Source organism: Dysidea avara, chromosome 5 (assembly GCF_963678975.1).
Source record: "Dysidea avara chromosome 5, odDysAvar1.4, whole genome shotgun sequence".
In the NCBI taxonomy this organism is placed as follows: domain Eukaryota; kingdom Metazoa; phylum Porifera; class Demospongiae; order Dictyoceratida; family Dysideidae; genus Dysidea; species Dysidea avara.
Window position 1 is genome coordinate 17,211,187 of NC_089276.1, and position 23,713 is coordinate 17,234,899.

General features: G+C 37.8%; 1 protein-coding gene and 1 long non-coding RNA gene across 5 annotated transcripts in view; both read left to right on the plus strand.

The window, feature by feature from the left end:
- Nucleotides 1-10,912, plus strand: part of LOC136255891 (uncharacterized) — a 109,220-nt gene extending 98,308 nt beyond the window's left edge. The window contains exon 7 of the long non-coding RNA XR_010701187.1: nucleotides 10,892-10,912. This is a non-coding gene — a long non-coding RNA (uncharacterized lncRNA). The remainder of the gene's footprint in view (nucleotides 1-10,891) is intronic.
- Nucleotides 997-23,713, plus strand: LOC136255890 (uncharacterized). Of its 4 annotated transcripts, none has more exons than XM_066048789.1 (5): nucleotides 997-1,179; nucleotides 6,881-6,982; nucleotides 8,199-8,325; nucleotides 9,232-9,382; nucleotides 22,920-23,713. In XM_066048789.1, exons 1-3 carry the CDS (start codon nucleotides 1,009-1,011, stop codon nucleotides 8,253-8,255), a joined length of 330 nt encoding a protein of 109 aa, XP_065904861.1. In that variant the 5' UTR covers nucleotides 997-1,008; the 3' UTR covers nucleotides 8,256-8,325; nucleotides 9,232-9,382; nucleotides 22,920-23,713. The 4 variants fall into 4 exon arrangements, with proteins under 4 accessions (XP_065904861.1, XP_065904862.1, XP_065904864.1 ...); XM_066048790.1 differs by having other exon boundaries at nucleotides 23,373-23,713; XM_066048792.1 differs by having other exon boundaries at nucleotides 23,590-23,713.

Sequence of the window (23,713 nt, forward strand, 5' to 3'; positions counted from 1 at the left end):
TAATTTACTTTGAGAGTTTGTGTGTTACCACTAAATTAATTTTGGTGAGCTTTGAGACATTGTTAAAGCTAAAATGGCTACAACTTCTGGGGGCTGTTGATCCCCTGTTGTCTATACTCCCCCCTCACATCAACTACTTCCTCCACCACTACTCTAATCCAAGTAATATCAGATGAAGCATTGTTGTGTGTGATGTGTGACGTTAGCTAGTGCGCAGTTATGAACTGAAGGGGGGGTTAGCCACTTTTATTTTATTAGTAATATATTTGAAATATACATAATTGCCCATAATTCATAGAAAGTTTTTGTGCAACACTACAGATTTTTTCCTTTTATTTTTGTCTTGACCTCTTGATATTATGATGTAAATTTTGTTGTTTAGGTTAGTAAATATCTGCCAAGACCAATACCGATGTTTGTAGTCTGTCAATTATTTGGTCTTATAATTAATTATAGAGGTTATCCGTTTGACGTCACACTCCGTATAATTACTGGTTATATCTTCATAAATGCGTAAAGCAAGAGTGAGTTACAAGCCAAAGAATGTTAGTGAAAATAAGAAAGCTGTGGTCATTTGTTATGTTATTCATTGCTTAGTAATATCACTTTGCAGCTGGAAGAAACAGGGCCATTAAACTCCAGCTGCTCACTGGCTTGTACCGCTGAATAAACCCAGTCCCCTCTATTCCCACTATTCAATTGGCTATTCCTATAAGTAACTGACTTGATGTAGTGATTCCCCCCAAGTCTTTGTTCAATTATGCAAAATTGCTAAAGTTTAATTTTTTCATATGGGTCCCATTGATTTTTGCCTTAAAAACATGGTGTTTACCAACCATTACTAACTTAGAATGATGTAAATGGATAACCTCTATAGTCCCATAATACATGTGGCCATTGTGACCATAATTAATTTAGTAGATCTGATTGGTTCCCCTATTAGTTATACGTTGTATGCTTCGGTGTAACGATTTCTCACTACAGGCTCTACTCAAACACATCACAAAGATGAGTAGTGTACGACTGTACCTACCCAAGGACCTACGACCAGCTGATAATTGGTTCAGTGTTGGCAAATCCATCCAAGAGGTGATCCGTCAGTTCCCAGATGGGGTCCCTCCTCTAGATCCTGTAGAGGACATGAACATCAAAGATGAACAGTTTAAGAAGATTGTCAGGGTATGTTTTGTTATACACGCATACTTTATTGTAATGACATAGCAAGTTAATGCATTACTTATGATATTGTGTGTAGATACAGTGAACCCTTTATAGAGCCACCTATAGGACTAAATGTAAGTGACCTCATTAATGAAGAGGCCCTATTGCTGAAAACCTTATTAATGCTGCCTTAATGGAAGTGGAGGTTTTTCATTGCGCCAACATTTACATTTCGTTGAATAAAATGCCTGTCTTGATTATAAGCCAGGGGGAGGGGTTTTCAGCACATTTGCCTGGTCTCGAATAGAGGACTGGACTGTTATTTAAGTTATTGTTAGTGGCTGTAATTCTATCCCTTTCTGCTGTTCTTTCTTCAAAATAGTAAACTATTATAAGCTCAGAGCCATCTGAGTGATGAAGATGCTACAATTGAACCAGGCATTTATTTTTGATATGTCTGAGTAACACCTGGTGTTTAATCAAATTCGAATTGAGTCTACATGCATACGGACTTGCATGTGAGATCTTTTGTCTTAAATAAAGGCCCTGTTCATTACTGGTCAAAAATTCTGGAAAAGCATGAGGAAATCTTTTACATGAGAAAGTACAATATTATTGTGTAGCTATGCTAGTGTAATAGAACAGTCACATGCTACTGTCAATATCACATGTAATAGTAAAGTACTCTAATAGAGCAGTCACAAACTAGTTGTGAAAATATACTTTAATAAAACAGTCAAATGAAACTCATTAACTGGGACCTACACAGTAGATTCCCACTGTACAGTACATGTACTTATGTGAGTGAAGGAACCAGTCATAGTAGAATCCCTACTAGAATAAAAAAATAAAGTAAGGTGGATAGCCACACAATTTCTAAAGTACACAGAAAAATTTGGAATTTTCAACTAGAGTAGGGACCATAGCACATCAATAAAAAGTACTAAAACAAGCTGGAGTAGTGCATGATATTAAATCACAGTAAAACAATAAGAAGTGTTATATCCCTACTGTGCATCTTGAGCACAGTAGGGATATAACACTTCTTATTGTTTTACTGTGATTTAATATCATGCACTACTCCAACTTGTTTCAGTACCTTTTGTTGATGTGCTATGGTCCCCAGGGGCGTACGCAGGAATTTTGAAAAGGGGTTTCCACTACAGCTAAGTGACTGTTATATTAGAATATTGCCTGACTGCTCTATTAGAGTATCTCCATCTTTTCACCAAAATCACAATTCAGAACAATGCTATAAGTGTTACTATCATGTTAGAAACTATTATGTAACTAAAATAAAAGTTTAAAATGTGTCCTGTTCTATGACAGATTCCAGATTCTGGAAACCTGAAGTATCAAATTCTTAATGTTTCAAATACTGTGTAAAATCCAAAAGGGTTTCCTGAAACCCCTGGAAACCCCCTCCATACACCCCTGGTCCCTACTCTAGTTGAAAATTCCAAATTTTTCTGTGTACTTTTTGTTAACTTTTTTGTAAATAAATTATTATGACTGGTGAACCCACACATACCGCATCTGAAATGGAACCGCGCACCCCAATTATCGTCTGAAAAGTGAAGTATCCATTATACTTTGTTGTCAGCTATGTTCAACCTCATTTTGAATCAAGAACTGTTTGAAAAGCACCTCTGTAATCCACACATGCCGAAAGAAAGAAATGGTGCCGCGTGCCCCAGTTATATTAATTATCATCTGAAAAGTGGAGTAAGTTTAATAAGTTTATAGTACTAAAATAATAAAATTGCAAAATAAGTTTATAGTACTAAAATATGCATGCAGAGACAATTATATGATTTAAAGCCTATGCCATAATCAAGTCAAGTGTAATGCACTGTCAGATTATAGTGATAGAAGGTAAAGGTTGCATTTGCCTTATCTTAGTTGCTAGGAGTGGTACATTCTTACAGTGCAAAAGTAATGTAGGAGAGGAGATGAATACACTAGGCTTAATTGCAGAAATTTCCCTTGTACATGTAGTCAGTGATTAGTTAATTATAAGACACAGTTCAAATAGTAAACTTGACACTAGAATTAACAATATGTGGGTATAAAACAGTCAGGCATATATTTATACACACACTCAGGTTGTTAAAGAGTTTAGCTATAGTCTATAACATAAAGGTACATCGTTTGTAAAAAAAAAAAAACTTTGCTAATTATATCAGTTATGCCTGCAGCTTTGAAGCCGTTCTTCACCATGAAATCTTTTCCCTTGATGTAATTGTAGGCACCAACAAGCCAACCAGCTCCCAGCGGTTTCATTGTGGACATTCCCAGATCAGCAGGCATGACATTGCCCGATTGACCATAGCCTTTCTTGACCTCCTTTGAATACCACTTTTGAAATTTGTCCTGTAAAAAGTCCTTTACTGGTTTGTTTATGCTCATGTCCATAGGTTGAAGGTGGTCTATACAATTTGGAGAAACTTTTACTACTTGTATGTTGTTGGAATCTAACATGTTGAAAACGTCATCTGTTACCTGGCCTTTAAATTCATCGAAAATGACTAATGCAGTCTGATTTAGGTTTTCCATGTGCTTGCGCTTCTCTGAGGCATATGGCAGAATAATCTTTTCTATGTACTCTTTTGTCTTCTGCTTGTTAGACCAATCGTTTGGTGTGAAAGTCACATTCCAGTCTTGGTGAAACACAAATCTGGGTAGACATGCTGATGTCTTGCCTTGATGTATTAGCTGTAATGGAAGGAGCTCACCACTTAGTGCAGCACAAAGTGATTTGCCGCTTGTCGTTGACCCATACTGCTTTGACCCTCTTTGATCCTTTAGCCTCCATTGCTCCTGGAATGGACTACTGGAATGGTGGAATGAAATATTTAAATGTTCAATATTGGTCAAGTACATAAAAGGTAGATGCCTGATTTGTCAACAACATGAAGCCATTTCTGTGGTGGGACAATATGGCACCAAACAAATAGTTTTTGTTCCTGTGTTAATCCACTTTAGGTTTTATGGAATGAAATTCACAATGATGAATAGGATTCTGTGGTATTGCCAAAAATCTTTATTCTATAATATACACTCTTATATTACTAAATATAGGTATTGCCCGTAAATAGATACTGTACAACAAAATTTGGAATGGTATTTAGTAAGTAGCTATGCAGAAAACATAATACACAGTTTATTGTGATGCCACAACATCTGAATCCTGTAATGTGATTGCCGTATGGCTTCTTTGGTGTGTAGAACTGTAAGAAAACTTAATAAATTTATCATGGTTAAATAGCAGTCAGTGGAATAAAAGTTTATTAATAGGTAATGGACATGCAGAAGCACTCAATAAACATGGCTATATAGCTTTTAGTGCAAAACAGTCAATAACCTTTGCTGTACATTCATAATTTTTATATTCATAATTTTTATCCATAATTTTTCAGTAGTGATCAGACAAATGTCAGACCAGCTTTATGGTTGATCTTACATGGCTGCCATCCAATCAGCCAACAACACTGCCTCAAAATACTTGTTTACACTATGGTGTACAGTGACTCCACCTGGTTAATTTAATCTCCTAGCAACAGAACATTGTTATTGTGTCAACAGCAGTAACAAGCCTAGTCTTGTGACCCAGGAAGTGCTATCCAGCCTCAGAATCAAGGAGTTACATAATCGACTGAATGTATCGAAAGTTTATGAAAAAGCAGACTGTTTAAAGCCGTTTTATTAGAAGTATTCACCTAAGTTGTTCAAGAGTAAAGTTGTCTTCCGATGTCACCTTATAAAACCAAAGAGTGGTGACTCAAAGTTTCACCAGTAATGAAACACTATCCTCTACTAATATGATGTATGAAGAGACCATGTCTAGTAAATTTCCCTTTTGTGAGTTTTAATTTATTCCTAGTCATTTTTGATTTGTTTTTTACTGTTTTCAAAAGATTATGCAACTACTCAATTCTGATGTTGGCCAGCCAATGTTTTGGCTGGATCGCACTTCCAGGCCCAAGAAATGCAAGCATTTTCACCAGACGGTATTTACGCATTAGCGCGAGCTCAGCTGGGCACGAGACTAATGAGAGCCATAATCCGACCTGACAAATGTCAGACCAAACAAGCAATCTTGCTAATTGGTCGGTAAACATCTGATGGGTAATGGTATTACTAATAAAAGCCATGAAACAAGAAAGAATCACTGGGATGGCAATGCAAACCACAAATCCCTATTTTGACTCTGTCATAATTGCTACATGCACCATTCATCATTTTGAGGCAAGTCAAAATAGGGATTTGGATATGGATATGCCTGTGAAATATGAAGATAAAAACAGCAAATTTCAATTTTGTCACTAAAGCACATACTATTTCCTTTTCCTTGATAGTTGCTAAAAGACCTATGTATACTCATTGCAAAAAGCCACCAGACAGTTGTATTTAGTTAGAGGATGCTTTCCAAGGTGATTTTAGGCATGTGCTTTATTAGGATTTTTGCAAAAAAAATTGTATGAAATCCCTTTAAGTGACCATCTCAGCAAAACCATAACTTGTTTGCACTAGTATGCATATTGAGAAAATCAACATTACAACAAAACAAAAAAATTCATAAAATTATGCACATTGCAAAGAAAATATATGCAAGTTTTTTATCAGGCCATTACTCAGAGAAAGAAGGCTCAAATCGATTAAAACTGTACACCATCTTATTTGCCCTCTCATGGAGAGTTCAAAAATCTTTGTTTTGTTTCTGTAGCCCCAACAGTACTGTATGCGTGTCACACATGTTTGTTTTTAATGCGATAAACATAAGCAACATCATCATTTTTTCAACTAATCCGTTTTCATACCCGTATGCATAAGTGACTACAGAGCTAACACTATACCTTAGCTGACTTGCTAATCCATGCTAAACCTTTAATCCAAATTGCAACATTGCAAATGGAAGTTATGGCTGCAAATGTAATCGCCTGCAGTTTATTTTCAGTATAGTCACTGTACAAATCGATTATGTTGCTCTTCCTACTGTCTAGTGCTATAATTGCAAAACTACCCCAGAAGGCTGAAACTTTGGTGATCCATTCCTTGGACACTACAGTGGAACCTTGATTGTCTGAACTAATTGGGGGAAAGGGTGTTCATATAATCAAACAGTGCATAAAATTGAACTTCCATACATTTATATACAGAGCTTTGCTCAACTACTCTAATTCAGCAGTCAATTTGGTGTTCAAATAATCAAGAGTTTAGTTAATCAGTGTTCGGATAATCGAGGTTCCACTGTACAGATAATGAAAAATTTTAATAAAATTTAGAAGTTGTGCAACAAGTAGGTTTTTGCTGAGACGGTCACATATATGATCTAATTTGGGAAAATACCGTTGATCTCTGCACATCAATAGATTGTGAGATATGCAATTTAACTTTTCAATCCAGTATAGTTTTGTAGTCAAAAGCTACGAATTTGATATTTCGCCGTGAATGCAGCCAATCATAGTGTTTGTTTTACTTCAATCCGTAGCTAGCTAACTATTGATATAATCATGATGTTGAGCACCTATTTTCACGATGGTATCTGTAACACAAGCATGTCACCATGGGTGGTGGCAGAGGGGTAGGTGGGCAATTGGTATATGAACACTAAAAGGCCAAGTAGGCCAAATTCTGTCTGCTTTCTTAATATTGGGTTCTCAAGACTATGGTCACTATTGTGGTCATGTTCTCAAACATGTTTTCTTCTCTTCCACAGGTATTGTTTGCTACAGAAACATTTGCTCTTGGTCTCAATATGCCAGCTCGTACTGTTGTCTTCACAAACACACAGAAGTTTGATGGGAAGGAATTCCGCACTGTGAGTTGTACTGTTGTCCAAATAAGTACAATTCCTCCCCTTATGTAAGCAAATAAATAGGATTCCCCTTAAAGTCAGCATACTTTTCCTCACCACAACACTTGTATGACTTATAATTCAATACTTTATTACTTGTGTGAAACTAACTGTGTGCAATGTGGCACTGCCACAATGAACTTGGCTTAAATTTTGTTTTCTGACATAATTGTGGAAACGGCTCATTGTAAATGCTTACAAGATAGTCGCATTTCACTTTTCCCAAAGATTTTCGCTTAGGTTAGTAGAAAATACCTCGTACAGGCTCTGCCTTCTGTGTTCGCCCTCCAGTGGCTAACTGATAAAGTTGATAATAAATGAATACTTCATTATACAGTGAATGTACTTTTACAATGCATTCGTGTAATCAACTAGCTAGCTAACTTTTTATCATTTGGGAACAAGGGTTAAGTCAGGAGTATTCTTGGTGTTCCCAATAAACTGCTATTGTGTATGTTCCTAACTGAATTCACAGTACGATATATTGATAAACTTTGTCTATGGTGAGGTGAATTATGCTAAATAAGTTGACTTCAAGGGAAATCCTATTTATTTGCTTACATAAGGGGAGGAGTTGTGCTTATTTGGATGTAAAAAATGATATTGAACTTTAAAAAATTCCATTCCACCATTCCAGTATTCCACCATTCCAGTATTCCACCATTCCAGTATTCCATTCCACTGTTTATACACTCCCTTCCCGTTGTTGTGCTGAGGATAGACATTCTTTTATGTGCTAAGACAGTTACAAGTGATTTTGTAAGGTTTCTGTACAGCAGAGAGGTTGGTGTTGGTACATTAGTGGTTACTCACTTGGGTGGCTTGAATTCCTAGCAACCAAGAGACAGCTATTAGTAGTAAAGTAAACAGCAAACCAAATATACACACCCTGGGCTTTTTGGGCTCCTTTGATAGTACATTATTTCCTGCCAAATACAATTATGGTCAGACATTGGCTAATTTGTCTTTGATTGTCAGACATTACCTGGAGCACTGTGTTGGTGATGGCTTTACTAAAAAAAACATTATAGTCCTTGAATTTGTATTTTTAATACTTTTTATTTATTTAACAAATTACTTAAGACAAGGATAGCAATGGCAGATTGCTTTTTTTTTAAATTGCATCCAAAAAATTGTTTTGTAAGGCATATATGACTGTGGACTTTCTTCATGTGAACAGATCACATCTGGAGAGTACATTCAGATGAGTGGGTGTGCAGGGAGGCGTTGGTCTTGACGAGCGAGGCATGGTGATAATGATGGTGGACCAGAAATTGGACTCTGCTGCCGGCAAGAACCTCCTCAAGGTGAATTTCCCCAGCTATTGTGTGCTTTCCTATTACTGTTCAACCTTAACTGGTACAATATAATTATGTGCAAGTTTGTATGTATGTATGGCATTTTGGAAAGGTTAGCAGCATGCCTGTCACCTAAGAGAATATGTGTAGAGAATTAAAAATTGAGTAACTAATGGCAACAGTTGCTGTGTGGTGCTGTGATAAATGTATTGTTGTATTGTTGAACAATTGTGATTACCATCAACTCAATTTTTTGTTGTTGCTTTTTTGCCAGTACCATAGTCCTACAGTGTATAAGCAAATCAGATTTGCCCAACTTTGTCATGTATAGGTTTGAATGGAATGGTCTACTGTAAATTAAAAAATTAAAAATCGAAAACAAAAGCCTTCAACAAGTATGGGATTCTAACCCACATGTGCAAAGCACAATGGATTAGCAGTCCTTTTTCTAAACCACTCGGCCACCTTGTCACACTTGTTTATAGCTGTGTCATTTAATATTTTGTTGGTGTGGGCATGTATTCTTGATGACAAGTTAAAAAGTAGAAGAAAAAATTAGGAGTTTCCAGTTTGATTATAATAATATAATTATAGCCATAATGAACTGGAATCAAATGATCAATTAACAATTAAGCCAAACAAAGTGTACAAAGGGATACTATTCCATGTATGTATCACAAAGACAGCTGTTTGAATGGTTTGGATGTTATGCTTAAAGTATAACTGAGAAGGAACATACAGTGTAAAAGACAAGGTGGCCGAGTGGTTAAGGCATGTGTGGGTTCAAATCCCATCCTTGTCATTGGCTTTTTTTTCTTTTCTGTTTTATCGTTAGTTTTTCCTATTTTAGATGTTATCTTTTCCCTCACTTCATAGATCTATTCATTATGTTATGTGCTCTTGTATTGGTGTTAGGATGAGGCAGATCCTCTAAATAGTGCCTTCCACCTCACCTACAACATAGTGCTTAGCCTACCGAGGGTGGAAGAGATCAACCCAGAGTACATGCTGGAGAGGTCCTTCTGCCAGTTCCGGAATAACTCCTCCATCCCTGTACTAGAGGAAAGTGAGTAGTGCAGCTACAGAGGTTTGAGGCTGCTTGATACTATTGGTACGATCGTATTATGCATGTGCAACAGATATAGCCAATGAAATTTACTCTTCGTGAGATTCAAATATGCTCCTTAAATTTCATTGGCTAGTTTTCGCACATGCGCGACATTATGTTTCAAGCAACCTCAAAACCCTGTACACTAGTAAAGTGTGTGTGTGTGTGTGCATGCATGCGTGTCAACGTGTGTGTGTGTGTCAGTGTGTGTGTGTGCGTAACAGTGATGCCACAATATGAAAATTTAATATCACAATATCATGGGACTGATATCACGATATTCATGATATATTAAATGAATTGAATGTGTTTATGTTTTCACAGGACAAGTATTCAGTCAATCCATTATGCTTACGTAGAACAATGATGTGATAAGTTGACACTTGTTGGTTTTTTGTTGTTTTTTTGGTTTTTTATGCATCACCACATGTTACCAGAGAAATATCCTCTTATTTTTGCAAAATATTAATATCAAGTCACTTTTCACTAAATAATTTGTGTTTTGTATAAATTTTTCTCTATCATGATTATCATGAAATGCTTTTATCACGATTGTCACAAGATACGATATATCGTGGCATCACTAGTGTGTATGTAACCAGGGAAGCACTCTATCCAGCTGTGTTAATGGCTATACCTAGTGGTGTTAACTAGGAAGTGAATGCCATTGTCTCACATACTGGGTTAAGTTCAACAAGGGGTTTGGGTGCCCATAACTCCACAAGTGAGGCATGGTATATGCCTGCTTCCTACACTGACTCGTAGCACCTGCGTAGTGCACAGTATCCGTGACTACAGTAGGGGCCATTAGTTTTAACAATAGTTAAAACAATAGTGAAACGTTGTCGATTAAAAAAAACATGTAATTTGTCATAACAGTTAGTGTTTTTCTAGTACAGGTTTAATGTTCTCGTGTACAGTTCTAGTTCAAATATTTTAAGTTAGTATTAGTTCTAGTATACCTTGTTAGAAATAATAATCAAACGGTAGTACCGTTTAAGTAGGGATCGTAGCAAAAGTTTCTTTTCAAGCAACAAATGAAATGACAATTAATATCTAATCAAAAACAGCCAAGCTGTAAAAAAAGGTGCGGCCCCCAAAAAGGCCATGGTGAAAAAAGATGTGAAATCCAAGGTGGCGGCCAAGAAATGGCTGTGATGGTAGGTTAATGGTTACATTTTAATAACAACAATTCAGGTGAATTTGGTGCCAAGACCAAGCGGCACAAAATTCACCTGAATTGTCGTTATTAAAATGTAACCATTAACCTACCATCACAGCCATTTCTTGGCTGCCACCTTGGATTTCACATCTTTTTTCACCATGGCCTTTTTGGGGGCCGCACCTTTTTTTACAGCTTGGCTGTTTTTGATTAGATATCACTTCTTTTTGTATTTGTATACTGCAAAGCCGGCCTATGGCTGGCTTTGGGGCTTTTTTAACCCATGTGTTTTTTCTTTAACACAGGAAGAAGAAAAGAACTTAAAGAAGAATTTTAGTACTTCAATTATTTTTGATTTTATTAGTAATTATACAAATTATATACATATATTTATTACATGCCCATTATTCCCCACAGGATTTTTTTTGCAGCTGATCTCTCTACTGGGTGACTTGAAATGTAGCTGAACTATATACAGGATGGTTTCTTTGTAGCTGAACTCTCTACAAGGTAACCTCTTCTAGCTGATCTCTCTACAGGGTATTTAGTTTCTAGCTGAACTCTCTACAGGTGATTTGTTTGCAGCTAAACTCTCTACATGGTGGTGTCTTTGTAGCCGAACTCTCTACGTGATGGTTTCTTTGTAGCTGAACTCTCTATAAGGTAACTTCGTCTAGCTGAACTCTCTACAGGGTGATTTTTTTGTAGCTGAACTCTCTGCAGGGTGATTTGTTTGCAGCTAAACTCTCTACATGATGGTTTCTTTGTAACTGAACACTCTACAAGATGACTTCTTCTAGCTGATCTTTCTACAGGGTGAATTGTTGTAGCTGAACTATCTACAAGGTAACTTCTTCTAGCTGATCTCTATACAGGGTGATTTGTTTGTAGTTGAATTCTGTACAGGTGGTTTCTTTGTAGCTGAACTCTGTACATGATGGTTTCTTTGTAGCTAAACTCTTTACAAGGTGACTTCTTCTAGCTGAACTCTCTACGGGGTAATTTCTTTGTAGCTGAACTCTCTATATGATGGTTTCTTTGTAACTGAACTCTCTACAAGGTAACTTCTTCTAGCTGATCTTTCTACTGGGTGATTTGTTTGCAGCTGAACTCTCTACATGGTGGTTTCTTTGTTGCTGAACTCTCTACAAGGTGAATTCTTCTACCTGATCTCTCTACAGGGTGATTTGTTTGTAACTGAACTCTGTACAAGTGCGTTTTTGTGGGTGATCTCACTGCAGGTTGATTTGTTTGTAGCTGAACTCACTAAAGGGTGATTTTGCTTGTAGCTGAACTCCTTGCATTGTAGCTAGTTTCTAGCTGATCTCTCTACAGGGTGATTTGTTTGTAGCTGATCTCTCTACAAGTTGATTTGTGTGTAGCTGATCTCTCTGCAGGTTGATTAATTTGCAGCCGATCTCTCTACAAGGTAATTTGTTTGTAGCTGAACTGTCTATAAAGTGATTTATTTGTAGCTGATCTCTCTGCAGGTTGATTTGTTTTAGCTGAACTCTCTACAGGGTGATATACTTGTAGCTGAACTCCTTACATTGTGTCTAGTTTCTAGCTGATCTCTCTACAGGGTGATTTGTTTGTAGCTGATCTCTCTACAAGTTGATTTGTGTGTAGCTGATCTTTCAACTGGTTGATTTGTTTGTGGCCGATCTCTCTACAGGGTAATTTGTTTGTAGCTGAACTCTGTACAAGGTGCTTTTTTGTAGGTGATCTCACTGCAGGTTGATTTGTTTGTAGCTGAACTTACTAAAGGGTGATTTGCTTGTAGCTGAACTCCTTACATTGTGTCCAGTTTCTAGCTGATCTCTCTACAGAGTGATTTGTTTGTAGCTGAACTCTCTATAAGGTGATTTGTTTGCAGCTGAACTCTCTACATGGTGGTTTCTTTGTTGCTGAACTCTCTACAGGGTGTTTTGCTTGTAGCTGAACTCTCTGCAGGGTGATTTGTTTCTAGCTTATCTCTCTACAGGTTGATTTGTGTGTAACTGATCTCTCTACAAGCTGATTTGTTTGTAGCTGAATTCTCTGCAAAGTGTTTTGTTTGTAGCTGACCTCTCTTCAGGGTGATTGTTTATAGTTGATCTCTCTACAGGGTGATTTTTTTGTAGCTGACCTCTCTTCAGGGTGATTTGTTTCTAGCTGATCTCTCTACAGGTTGATTTGTGTGTAACTGATCTCTCTACAAGCTGATTTGTTTGTAGCTGAATTCTCTGCAAAGTGTTTTGTTTGTAGCTGACCTCTCTTCAGGGTGATTGTTTATAGTTGATCTCTCTACAGGGTGATTTTTTTGTAGCTGACCTCTCTTCAGGGTGATTTGTTTCTAGCTGATCTCTCTACAGGGTGATTTTTTGTAGCTGACCTCTCTTCAGGGTGATTTGTTTCTAGCTGATTGCTCTGCAGGTTGATTTGCTTGTACAGGGTAACTTGCTTGTAGCTGAACTCCTTACTTTGTGTCTAGTTTGTAGCTGATCTCTCTACAGGGTGATTTGTTTGTAGCTGATCTCTATACAAGTTGATTGTGTGTAGCTGATCTCTCTGCAGGGTGATTTGTTTGTAGCCGATCTCTCTACAAGGTAATTTATTTGTAGCTGAACTGTCTAAAAGGTGATTTGTTTGTAGCTGATCTCTCTGCAGGTTGATTTGTTTTAGCTGAACTCTCTACAGGGTGATTTATTTGTAGCTGAACTCCTTACATTGTGTCTAGTTTCTAGCTGATCTCTCTACAGGGTGATTTGTTTGTAGCTGATCTCTATACAAGTTGATTGTGTGTAGCTGATCTCTCTGCAGGGTGATTTGTTTGTAGCCGATCTCTCTACAAGGTAATTTGTTTTGTAGCTGAACTATCTATAAGGTGATTTGTATGTAGCTAATCTCTCTGCAGATTGATTTGTTTTAGCTGAACTCTGATTTTTTTTTAGCTTATCTCTGTACAGGTTGATTTGTGTGTAACTGATCTCTCTACAAGCTGATTTGTTTGTAGCTGATCACTCAGCAGGTTGATTTGTTTCTAGATGATCTCTCTACAGGTTGATTTGTTTGTTGCTGATCGCTCTAAAGGTTGATTTGTTTGTAGCTGAACTCTCTGCAAAATGTTTTGTTTGTAGTTGATCTCTCTACAAGGTGATTTTTTGTAGCTGACCTCTCTTCAGGGTGATTTGTTTCTAGCTGATATCTCTACAGGGTGATTTTTGTAGCTGACCTCTCTTCAGGGTGATTTGTTTCTAGCTCATCGCTCTACAGGTTGGTTTGTTTGTAGCTGAACTCTCTACACAGTGATTTGCTTGTGGCTGAACTCCTTACATTGTGTCTAGTTTCTAGCTGATCTCTCTACAGGGTGATTTGTTTGTAGCTGATCTCTCTACAAGTTGAATTGTGTGTAGCTGATCTCTCTGCAGGTTGATTTGTTTGTAGCCGATCTCTCTACAAGGTAATTTATTTGTAGCTGAACTGTCTAAAAGGTGATTTGTTTGTAGCTGATCTCTCTGCAGGTTGATTTGTTTTAGCTGAACTCTCTACAGGGTGATTTATTTGTAGCTGAACTCCTTACATTGTGTCTAGTTTCTAGCTGATCTCTCTACAGGGTGATTTGTTTGTAATTGATCTCTCTACAAGTTGATTTGTGTGTAGCTGATCTCTCTGCAGGTTGATTTGTTTGTAGCCGATCTCTCTATAGGGTAATTTGTTTGTAGCTGAACTCTCTATAAGGTAATTTGTTTGTAGTTGATCTCTCTGCAGGTTGATTTGTTTTAGCTGAACTCTCTACAGGCTGATTTGTTTGTAGCCGATCTCTCTACAGGGTAATTTGTTTTTAGCTGAACTCTCTACAAGTTGATTTGTGTGTAGCTGATCTCTCTGCAGGTTAATTTGTTTGTAGCCGATCTCTCTACAGGACAATTTGTTTGTAGCTGATCTCTCTACAGGGTGATTTATTTGTAGCTGACCTCTCTTCAGGTTGATTTCTTTCTAGCTGATCTCTCTACAGGATAATTTTTTGTAGCTGACCTCTCTTCAGGGTGATTTGTTTCTAGCTGATTGCTCTGCAGGTTGATTTGCTTGTAGATGAACTCTCTACAGGGTAACTTGCTTGTAGCTGAACTCCTTACTTTGTGTCTAGTTTGTAGCTGATCTCTCTACAGGGTGATTTGTTTGTAGCTGATCTCTATACAAGTTGATTGTGTGTAGCTGATCTCTCTGCAGGGTGATTTGTTTGTAGCCGATCTCTCTACAAGGTATTTTGTTTGTAGCTGAACTATCTATAAGGTGATTTGTATGTAGCTAATCTCTCTGCAGATTGATTTGTTTTAGCTGAACTCTGATTTGTTTTTAGTTTATCTCTGTACAGGTTGATTTGTGTGTAACTGATCTCTCTACAAGCTGATTTGTTTGTAGCTGATCACTCAGCAGGTTGATTTGTTTCTAGATGATCTCTCTACAGGTTGATTTGTTTGTTGCTGATCGCTCTAAAGGTTGATTTGTTTGTAGCTGAACTCTCTGCAAAATGTTTTGTTTGTAGTTGATCTCTCTACAAGGTGATTTTTTGTAGCTGACCTCTCTTCAGGGTGATTTGTTTCTAGCTGATATCTCTACAGGGTGATTTTTGTAGCTGACCTCTCTTCAGGGTGATTTGTTTCTAGCTGATCGCTCTACAGGTTGGTTTGTTTGTAGCTGAACTCTCTACACGGTGATTTGCTTGTAGCTGAACTCCTTACATTGTGTGTAGTTTCTAGCTGATCTCTCTACAGGGTGATTTGTTTGTAGCTGATCTCTCTACAAGTTGAATTGTGCGTAGCTGATCTCTCTGCAGGTTGATTTGTTTGTAGCCGATCTCTCTACAAGGTAATTTATTTGTAGCTGAACTGTCTAAAAGGTGATTTATTTGTAGCTGATCTCGCTGCAGGTTGATTTGTTTTAGCTGAACTCTCTACAGGGTGATTTATTTGTACTGAACTCCTTACATTGTGTGTAGTTTCTAGCTGATCAAGACACACGGTAGTGTGTCGTGCGGCCCAAGAAGCCGGCGCGTAACACCCGTGAGTATATTGACAGGAAGAAAGAAAACGCAATTTTCGCACCTCCGTAGCTCTGTGCTTCCTTGATGAAACAAGACGATTTTTGCTGTGGACATTCCCTCCAACTGCAGCACTCCACATTCCAAATTTGAGCGAAATCGCTTCGCGCGTTCCCGAGATATGCGACTTCAAAAATTGGCTCAGTTTCTTCGTTTTTTTTTTTTCTTCTTATTTTTCTTTTTCTTGTCGCACACTTACAAAAACTGCTATAAAACTCGCACGCCATATCCGATTGCCTTGAAATTTGGCTCACAGAAGGGGGATATAAAGGCGCATCTCGGTACCAACTTTGGCTGGAATACGATAAACAGGCAAAGAGTTATGAGCGATTATTCACGAAAATTAACACCAATATGTTGTCACGCCTACAGGGTAAACCGCGTATGGGAAGAAGCTGAAAATCGGTGGGTGAATAGGTTAACTATTGAACCTCAAACCTTTTGTGGTTTGAAAGAAATCGAGCTAAAAACCAGGAAGATACAACGAAAAAACCAACAGTGTGTAACAATTACGCAATCGAGATTAGCTAATAAAAAACGACTGCTTGCCACGCCTACCAGGTAAACCGCTTGGGGTAATGCTTTGAAAATCGCTGTACAGATGGAGTTATCATCTTAGAAAGGATCTTCAATGGTGTAGAAGAATCAGACTTAAAACCACGGAGTTATAACACGAAATCCAACTTAGTGTAGCAAGTGCGAGATCGAGATACTCTAATAGAGCAGTCATCCTAATAGAGCAGTCATCCTAATAGAGCAGTCACCCGAAGAGAATTCAAGAGATCAGCTAGAAACAAGTAACCTGTATAGAGATCAGCTACAAACAAACCACCCTGTAGAGAGATCAGCCACAAACAATTCACCCTGTAGAGAGATCAGCTAGAAGAAGTTACCTTGTAGGGAATTCATGCAACTATAGAAAGAGATAATTCAGCTAGAAGAAATCACCTTGTAGAGTTCAGCTACAAAGAAACCACAATGTAGAGAGTTCAGATACAAAGAAACCACCATGTAGAGAATTCGTTTACAAACAAGTCACCCTATAGAAAGATCAGCTAGAAGAAGTTACCTCGTAGAGAGTTCAGTTACAAAGAAACCACCATGTAGAGAATTCATTTACAAACTAGTGACCCTGTAGAGACATCAGCTAGAAGAAGTTACCTTATAAAGAGTTCAGCTACATAGAAACCATTCTGTAAAGAGCTCAGCTGCAAAGAAATCACCCTGTAGAGAGATCAGCTAGAAGAAGTTACCTTGTTGATAGTTCAGCTACAAAGAAACCATCATGTAGAGAGTTCAGCTACAAACAAATCTCCCTGTAGAGAGATCAGCTAGAAGAAGTTACCTTGTAGAGAGTTCAGCTTCAAACAAATCACCCTGTAGAAAGATCAGCTAGAAGAGGTCACCTTGTAGAGAGTTCAGTTACAAAAAAAAACACCATGTAGAGAGCTCAGCTACAAACCAGTGACCTTGTAGAGACTTCAGCTAGAAGAAGTTACCTTGTAGATAGTTCAGCTACAAAGAAACCATTCTTTAAAGAGCTCAGCTGCAAACAAATCACCTGTAAAGAATTCAGCTACAAATAAATCACCCTGTAGAAAGATGAGCTAGAAAAAGTTACCTTGTAGAGAGTTCAGTTACAAAGAAACCACCATGTAGAGAATTCAGCTACAAACTAGTGACCCTGTAAAGACATCAGCTAGAAGAAGTTACCTTGAGAGAGTTCAGCTACAAAGAAACGATTATTTAAAGAGCTCAGCTGCAAACAAATCACCTATATAGAATTCAGCTACAAACAAATCACCATGTAGAGAGATCAGCTAGAAGAAGTTAACTTGTAGAGAGTTCAGCTACAAACAAATCACCCTGTATAGAGATCAGCTAGAAGAAGTTACCTTGTAGAGAGTTCAGCTACAAAGAAACCACCATGTAGAGAGTTCAGCTGCAAAGAAATCACCCTGTATAAAATTCTGCCACGAACAAATTGCCCTGTAGAAAGATCAGTTAGAAGAAGTTACCTTGTAGAGAGTTCAGCTACAAAGAAACCATTCTGTAAAGAGCTCAGCTGCAAACAAATCACCTGTACAGAATTCAGCTACAAACAAATCACCCTGTAGAGAGATCAACTAGAAGAAATTACTTTGTAGAGAGTTCAGCTACAAAGAAACCACCATGTAGAGAGTTCAGCTGCAAACAAATCACCCTGTAGAAAATACAGCCACAAATAAATTGCCCTGTAGAAAGATCAGTTAGATGAAGTTACCTTTTAGAGAGTTCAGCTACAAAGAAACCACCCTGTAGAGAGATCAGCTAGAAGAAGTTACCTTGTAGATCGTTCAGCTACAAACAAATCACCCTGTAGAGAGATCAGCTAGAAGAAGTTACCTTGTAGAGAGTTCAGCTACAAAGAAACCACCATGTAGAGAGTTCAGCTGCAAAGAAATCACCCTGTAGAAAATTCTGCCACAAACAAATTGCCCTGTATAGAGAGATCAGTTAGAAGAAGTTACCTTTTAGAGAGTTCAGCTACAAAGAAACCATTCTGTAAAGAGCTCAGCTGCAAACAAATCACCTGTACAGAATTCAGCTACAAACAAATCACCCTGTAGAGAGATCAGCTAGAAGAAATTACCTTGTAGAGAGTGAAGCTACAAACAAATCACCCTATTGAAAAATCAGCTTGTAGAAGTCACCTTGTAGAAAGTTCAGTTACAAAGAAACCATTCTGTAAAGAGCTCAGCTGCAAACAAATCACCCTGTATGAGAGATCAGCTAGAAGAAGTTAACTTGTAGAGAGTTCAGCTACAAAGAAACCATCATTTAGAAAGTTCAGCTTCAAACAAATCACCTGTAGAGAGTTCAGCTACAAACAAATCTCCCTGTAGAGAGATCAGCTAGAAGAAGTTACCTTGTAGAGAGTGAAGCTACAAACAAATCACCCTATTGAAAAATCAGCTAGAAGAAGTCACCTTGTAGAAAGTTCAGTTACAAAGAAACCACCATGTAGAGAGTTCAGCTACAAACTAGCCACCTTGTAGAGACATCAGCTAGAAAAGTTACCTTGTAGAGAGTTCAGCTACAAAGAAACCATTCTGTAAAGAGCTCAGCTGCAAACAAATCACCTGTACAGAATACAGCTACAAACAAATCACCCTGTAGAGAGATCAGCTAGAAGAAGTTAACTTGTAGAGAGTTCAGCTACAAAGAAACCATCATTTAGAAAGTTCAGCTTCAAACAAATCACCTGTAGAGAGTTCAGCTACAAACAAATCTCCCTGTAGAGAGATCAGCTAGAAGAAGTTACCTTGTAGAGAGTGAAGCTACAAACAAATCACCCTATTGAAAAATCAGCTAGAAGAAGTCACCTTGTAGAAAGTTCAGTTACAAAGAAACCACCATGTAGAGAGTTCAGCTACTAACTAGCCACCTTGTAGAGACATCAGCTAGAAAAGTTACCTTTTAGAGAGTTCAGCTACAAAGAAACCACCCTGTAGAGAGATCAGCTAGAAGAAGTTACCTTGTAGATCGTTCAGCTACAAACAAATCACCCTGTAGAGAGATCAGCTAGAAGAAGTTACCTTGTAGAGAGTTCAGCTACAAAGAAACCACCATGTAGAGAGTTCAGCTGCAAAGAAATCACCCTGTAGAAAATACAGCCACAAATAAATTGCCCTGTAGAAAGATCAGTTAGATGAAGTTACCTTTTAGAGAGTTCAGCTACAAAGAAACCACCCTGTAGAGAGATCAGCTAGAAGAAGTTACCTTGTAGATCGTTCAGCTACAAACAAATCACCCTGTAGAGAGATCAGCTAGAAGAAGTTACCTTGTAGAGAGTTCAGCTACAAAGAAACCACCATGTAGAGAGTTCAGCTGCAAAGAAATCACCCTGTAGAAAATTCTGCCACAAACAAATTGCCCTGTATAGAGAGATCAGTTAGAAGAAGTTACCTTTTAGAGAGTTCAGCTACAAAGAAACCATTCTGTAAAGAGCTCAGCTGCAAACAAATCACCTGTACAGAATTCAGCTACAAACAAATCACCCTGTAGAGAGATCAGCTAGAAGAAATTACATTGTAGATAGTTCAGCTACAAACAAATCACCCTGTAGAAAGATCAGTTAGAAGAAGTTACTTTGTAGAGAGTTCAGCTACAAAGAAACCATTTTGTAAAGAGCTCAGCTGCAAACAAATCACCTGTACAGAATTCAGCTACAAACAAATCACCCTGTAGAGAGATCAGCTAGAAGAAATTACATTGTAGATAGTTCAGCTACAAACAAATCTCCCTGTAGAGAGATCAGCTAGAAGAAATTATCTTGTAGAGAGTTCAGCTACAAAGAAATCATCATGTGGAGAGTTCAGCTGCAAAGAAATCACCACTGCCCAAATTTCAAGGCAATAGCTCTTTCCATTCTGAAGTTATCAATTGTCAAAGTTGGCAAATTGGATGTGTATGGAAGGCCCCTTTTCGCAAATCCGGTCCCATATGTATTATATATATAATTTGTACATTTACTGATAAAATATTTAAAGTACATCTACTTCATCTTTTCTTCTTCCTGTAGTAAAGAAAAAAACATAGGTTGAAAAAGTCTCAAAGCTGGCCATAGGCCGGCTTTGGGGTATACAAATACAAAAAGAAATGAAATCTAATCCAAAACAGCCAAGCTGTAAAAAAAGTGTGCGGCCCTCAGAAAGGCTATGGTGAAAAAAGATGTGAAATCCAAGGTGGCGGCCAAGAAATGGCTGTGATGGTAGGTTAATGGTAAAAATTTTAATAATGACAATTCAGGTAAATTTTGTGAAGCGGCACAAAAATTCACCTGAATTGTCGTTATTAAAATTTTTACCATTAACCTACCATCACAGCCATTTCTTGGCCGCCACCTTGGACTTCACATCTTTTTTCACCATAGCCTTTCTGAGGGCCGCACACTTTTTTTACAGCTTGGCTGTTTTGGATTAGATATCTCTACAGGGTGATTTGTTTGTAGCTGATCTCTCTACAAGTTGATTTGTGTGCAGCTGATCTCTCTGCAGGTTGATTTGTTTGTAGCCGATCTCTCTACAGGTAATCTGTTTGTAGCTGAACTCTCTATAAGGTGATTTGTTTGTAGCTGATCTCTCTGCAGGTTGATTTGTTTTAGCTGAACTCTCTACAGGGTGATTGCTTGTAGCTGAACTCCTTACATTGTGTCTAGTTTCTAGCTGATGTCTCTACAGGGTGATTTTTTGTAGCTGAACTCTCTTCAGGGTGATTTGTTTCTAGCTGATCTCTCTACAGGTAGATTTGTGTTGATTTGTTCATTGCTGATCGCTCTAAAGGTTGATTTGTTGCAGCTGAACACCCTGCATAGAGTTTTGTTTGTAGCTGATCACTCGAAAGGGTAATTTGTTTGTAGCTGAACTCTCTCCACAGTGACTTGTGTGTAGCTGAATTATGTGTAACTGAATTCTCTAGAGAGTGACTTAATTGTAGCTGAATTCTCTACACAGTGCATGACTTGTTTATAGCTGAACTTTCTTCAGTGTGACTTGTAATGTTCTGAATCTCTATAGTGATATATTTGCTTAACTCTCCACATGGTGACTGTCTTCTTGCTGAACTGTCTATAAGATTAACTGTTTGCAGCTGAACTCCATACAGAATAACTTGTGATGTAATAAAATTCTATAATGGAATAAATAAATTAGCCGAATGCTCTATTAGGGTGACTGTTCTATTAGAGTATCTCGATCTCACGTTTGCCACACGGGGTTGGCTTTCAAATCATAACTCAGTGGTTTGTAATCCGATTCTTCTGTACTACTGCAAGGACTTTCTATGAAGATTATTCCAGCTATACACCGATTTTCAGCTCATTGCTCTAAGCGGTTTGCCTAGTAGGCGTGAAAACTAATACTTTTTTATTCATAAAAATCGATCGCGTAATTGTGACACAGGTTGGGTTTTGTGTCATATCTCCGTGGTCTTTATCTCGATTCCTTTCAAACCACCAAAAGGCACTCCTATGATGGTTACTCCATCTACATAGCAATTTTCAACTCATTCCATGAAGCGGTTTACCCTGTAGGCGTGACAACAAATCGATCTTGTTTTACGCGAATAATCGGTCATAACTCCTGAACCATTCATCGGATTTGTACCAAATTTGATGCTAGGATTTGCCTTTGGACTCCCTTTCTGTGTGCCAAATTTCAAGGCGATCGGAGCACGCGTTTGCTTGTTATAGCAATTTTTGCAAGTGTGCGAAAAGACGAAGAAGAAGAAAAAAAAAACGAAGAAAAAAAAACGAAACTTTGGCAGCTCGTATCTCGGAAATGGCTGGAGCGATTTCCTTCAAATTTGGAATGTAGACTCCCTTGGCTGGCGGGCAACTGTGTAGCAACTTTGGTTCCAATCAGATAAGTGATCACCGAGATACAAAGGTGTGAAAATGACGTTTTCGTTCTTCCTGTCAATATACTCACGGTGTGGCGCGCCGGCTTCTTGGGCCGCACGACACACTACCGTGTGTCTTGATGTAAAATTTGAAGTATCCCAACAGTAAAAAAACATAGTAAATACTTCAGCACACATACTTCATCTGTGCTTGTACCCAGTGTATACATGGTTATGGGGGCTTTACTTCATGTATGACCACTACTAAACCACTAAAATTTAATTACTGCATTAAATTCAGTATTCGGTACTTTAAATGGCCACATCGGTATCTGAATAACTAAGTACCTCCCAACTTCAGAAGGTAGTAGACTGCATGGCTATGTACAGGCAATATATGCCCTAATGTTTATAATTTGATTTGCAAATATTTTAGTACTGAACGATTAAGAACATGTAATCTACAATACAAGTCCGTGTGTTTGACTTTGTATTATTGAGAAGGGTATAGAAATTATTTTCAAAACTAATTCTTGAGTGGGCATTGATTCCAGTAAGGGGTGCTGTTTAGTCAAATATCTACATGGTACAGTGTATAATGTAATCACATTTGCATGAGCCCTTCATGTGCAGTTACAAAATGTTACCATGGTGACACAAAATTGGTCTTACTGGTAAAACCATACTACTAAAATATGTGCATTTGAATTTTACCAGTGCTCCCAATAACGGTTGGACATTTCCAGACAAATTAGCCAATGTCTGATCATAATTATACTTGGCAGGACCTAATGTCCTATCAAAGGGCCCAAAAAGCCCAGGGTGTGCATATTTGTAACTACTAATAAAAGCTGTCTCTTGGTTGCTAGGAAATTAAACATTCAAGCCACCCAAGGGAGTGACCACAAATGTACCAATGCCAGCCTCTCTACTATTTAGAAACCTCACAAAATCACTTGTAAAAGTGTCTCAACACTTAAAAGAATGTCAATCCTCAGCACAACAAAAGGATTGCCTACAGCCAGAGTGCCTTACATCAGAATAATGCCTACTACAGGCAGTGTTATAGGCCACTTGTGTCCACGCAAGTATAAGTACGTATGTCCAGGCAAGTTTGAATTTGTCAGGACATTTTGTTCTGGCACTTAAGAAATTTTATCGGGAGTACTGATTTTAGTCGATGTATATACCTTGCTGTAGATTTACAGAATTGTGTGTGTAGTTCCCTCACCATCACAGCTATTTTTTTTTTGTGGCATAATTACAGATAATAAGGCTAAGATTATATTTTATTGTTGAAACATTTGTTGTTCATAATACAGTGGAACCCCTCTATTATGGACATTTTGGGACCCAGAAATTTTGGCCACTTTTTGCTGTAATATAGAGGTTTTCCTCTTTCAGAGGTAAAAATGTATTGAACCAGATCTGTTGGAACCAAATGTTTGTCCTTAATATGGAGGTGTTTTCTAATGTGTCCTTAATTTGGGAAGTTTGTTAAGAGAGGTTCCACTGTACTGTGATGGCATTATCTGGCAGGCTGAGAATGGTGATGAAGATTTTGGCTGGGGCTAAGTTTACTTTCAGAGAAACTCTCAAAGGCAAACTAATAACTATTTATATTGGAGTTTTTGTTGTTTTTTTGAATGAATTAATGAATGAA

Bases quoted from the DNA above. Each gene is read 5' to 3' on its own strand.
- LOC136255890 (XM_066048789.1), top strand. From the start codon at position 1,009: ATGAGTAGTGTACGACTGTACCTACCCAAGGACCTACGACCAGCTGAT. The intron at 1,180-6,880 runs GTATGTTTTGTT...TCTCTTCCACAG, and splicing joins AGTTTAAGAAGATTGTCAGG to GTATTGTTTGCTACAGAAAC. The intron at 6,983-8,198 runs GTGAGTTGTACT...TCATGTGAACAG, and splicing joins ATGGGAAGGAATTCCGCACT to ATCACATCTGGAGAGTACAT.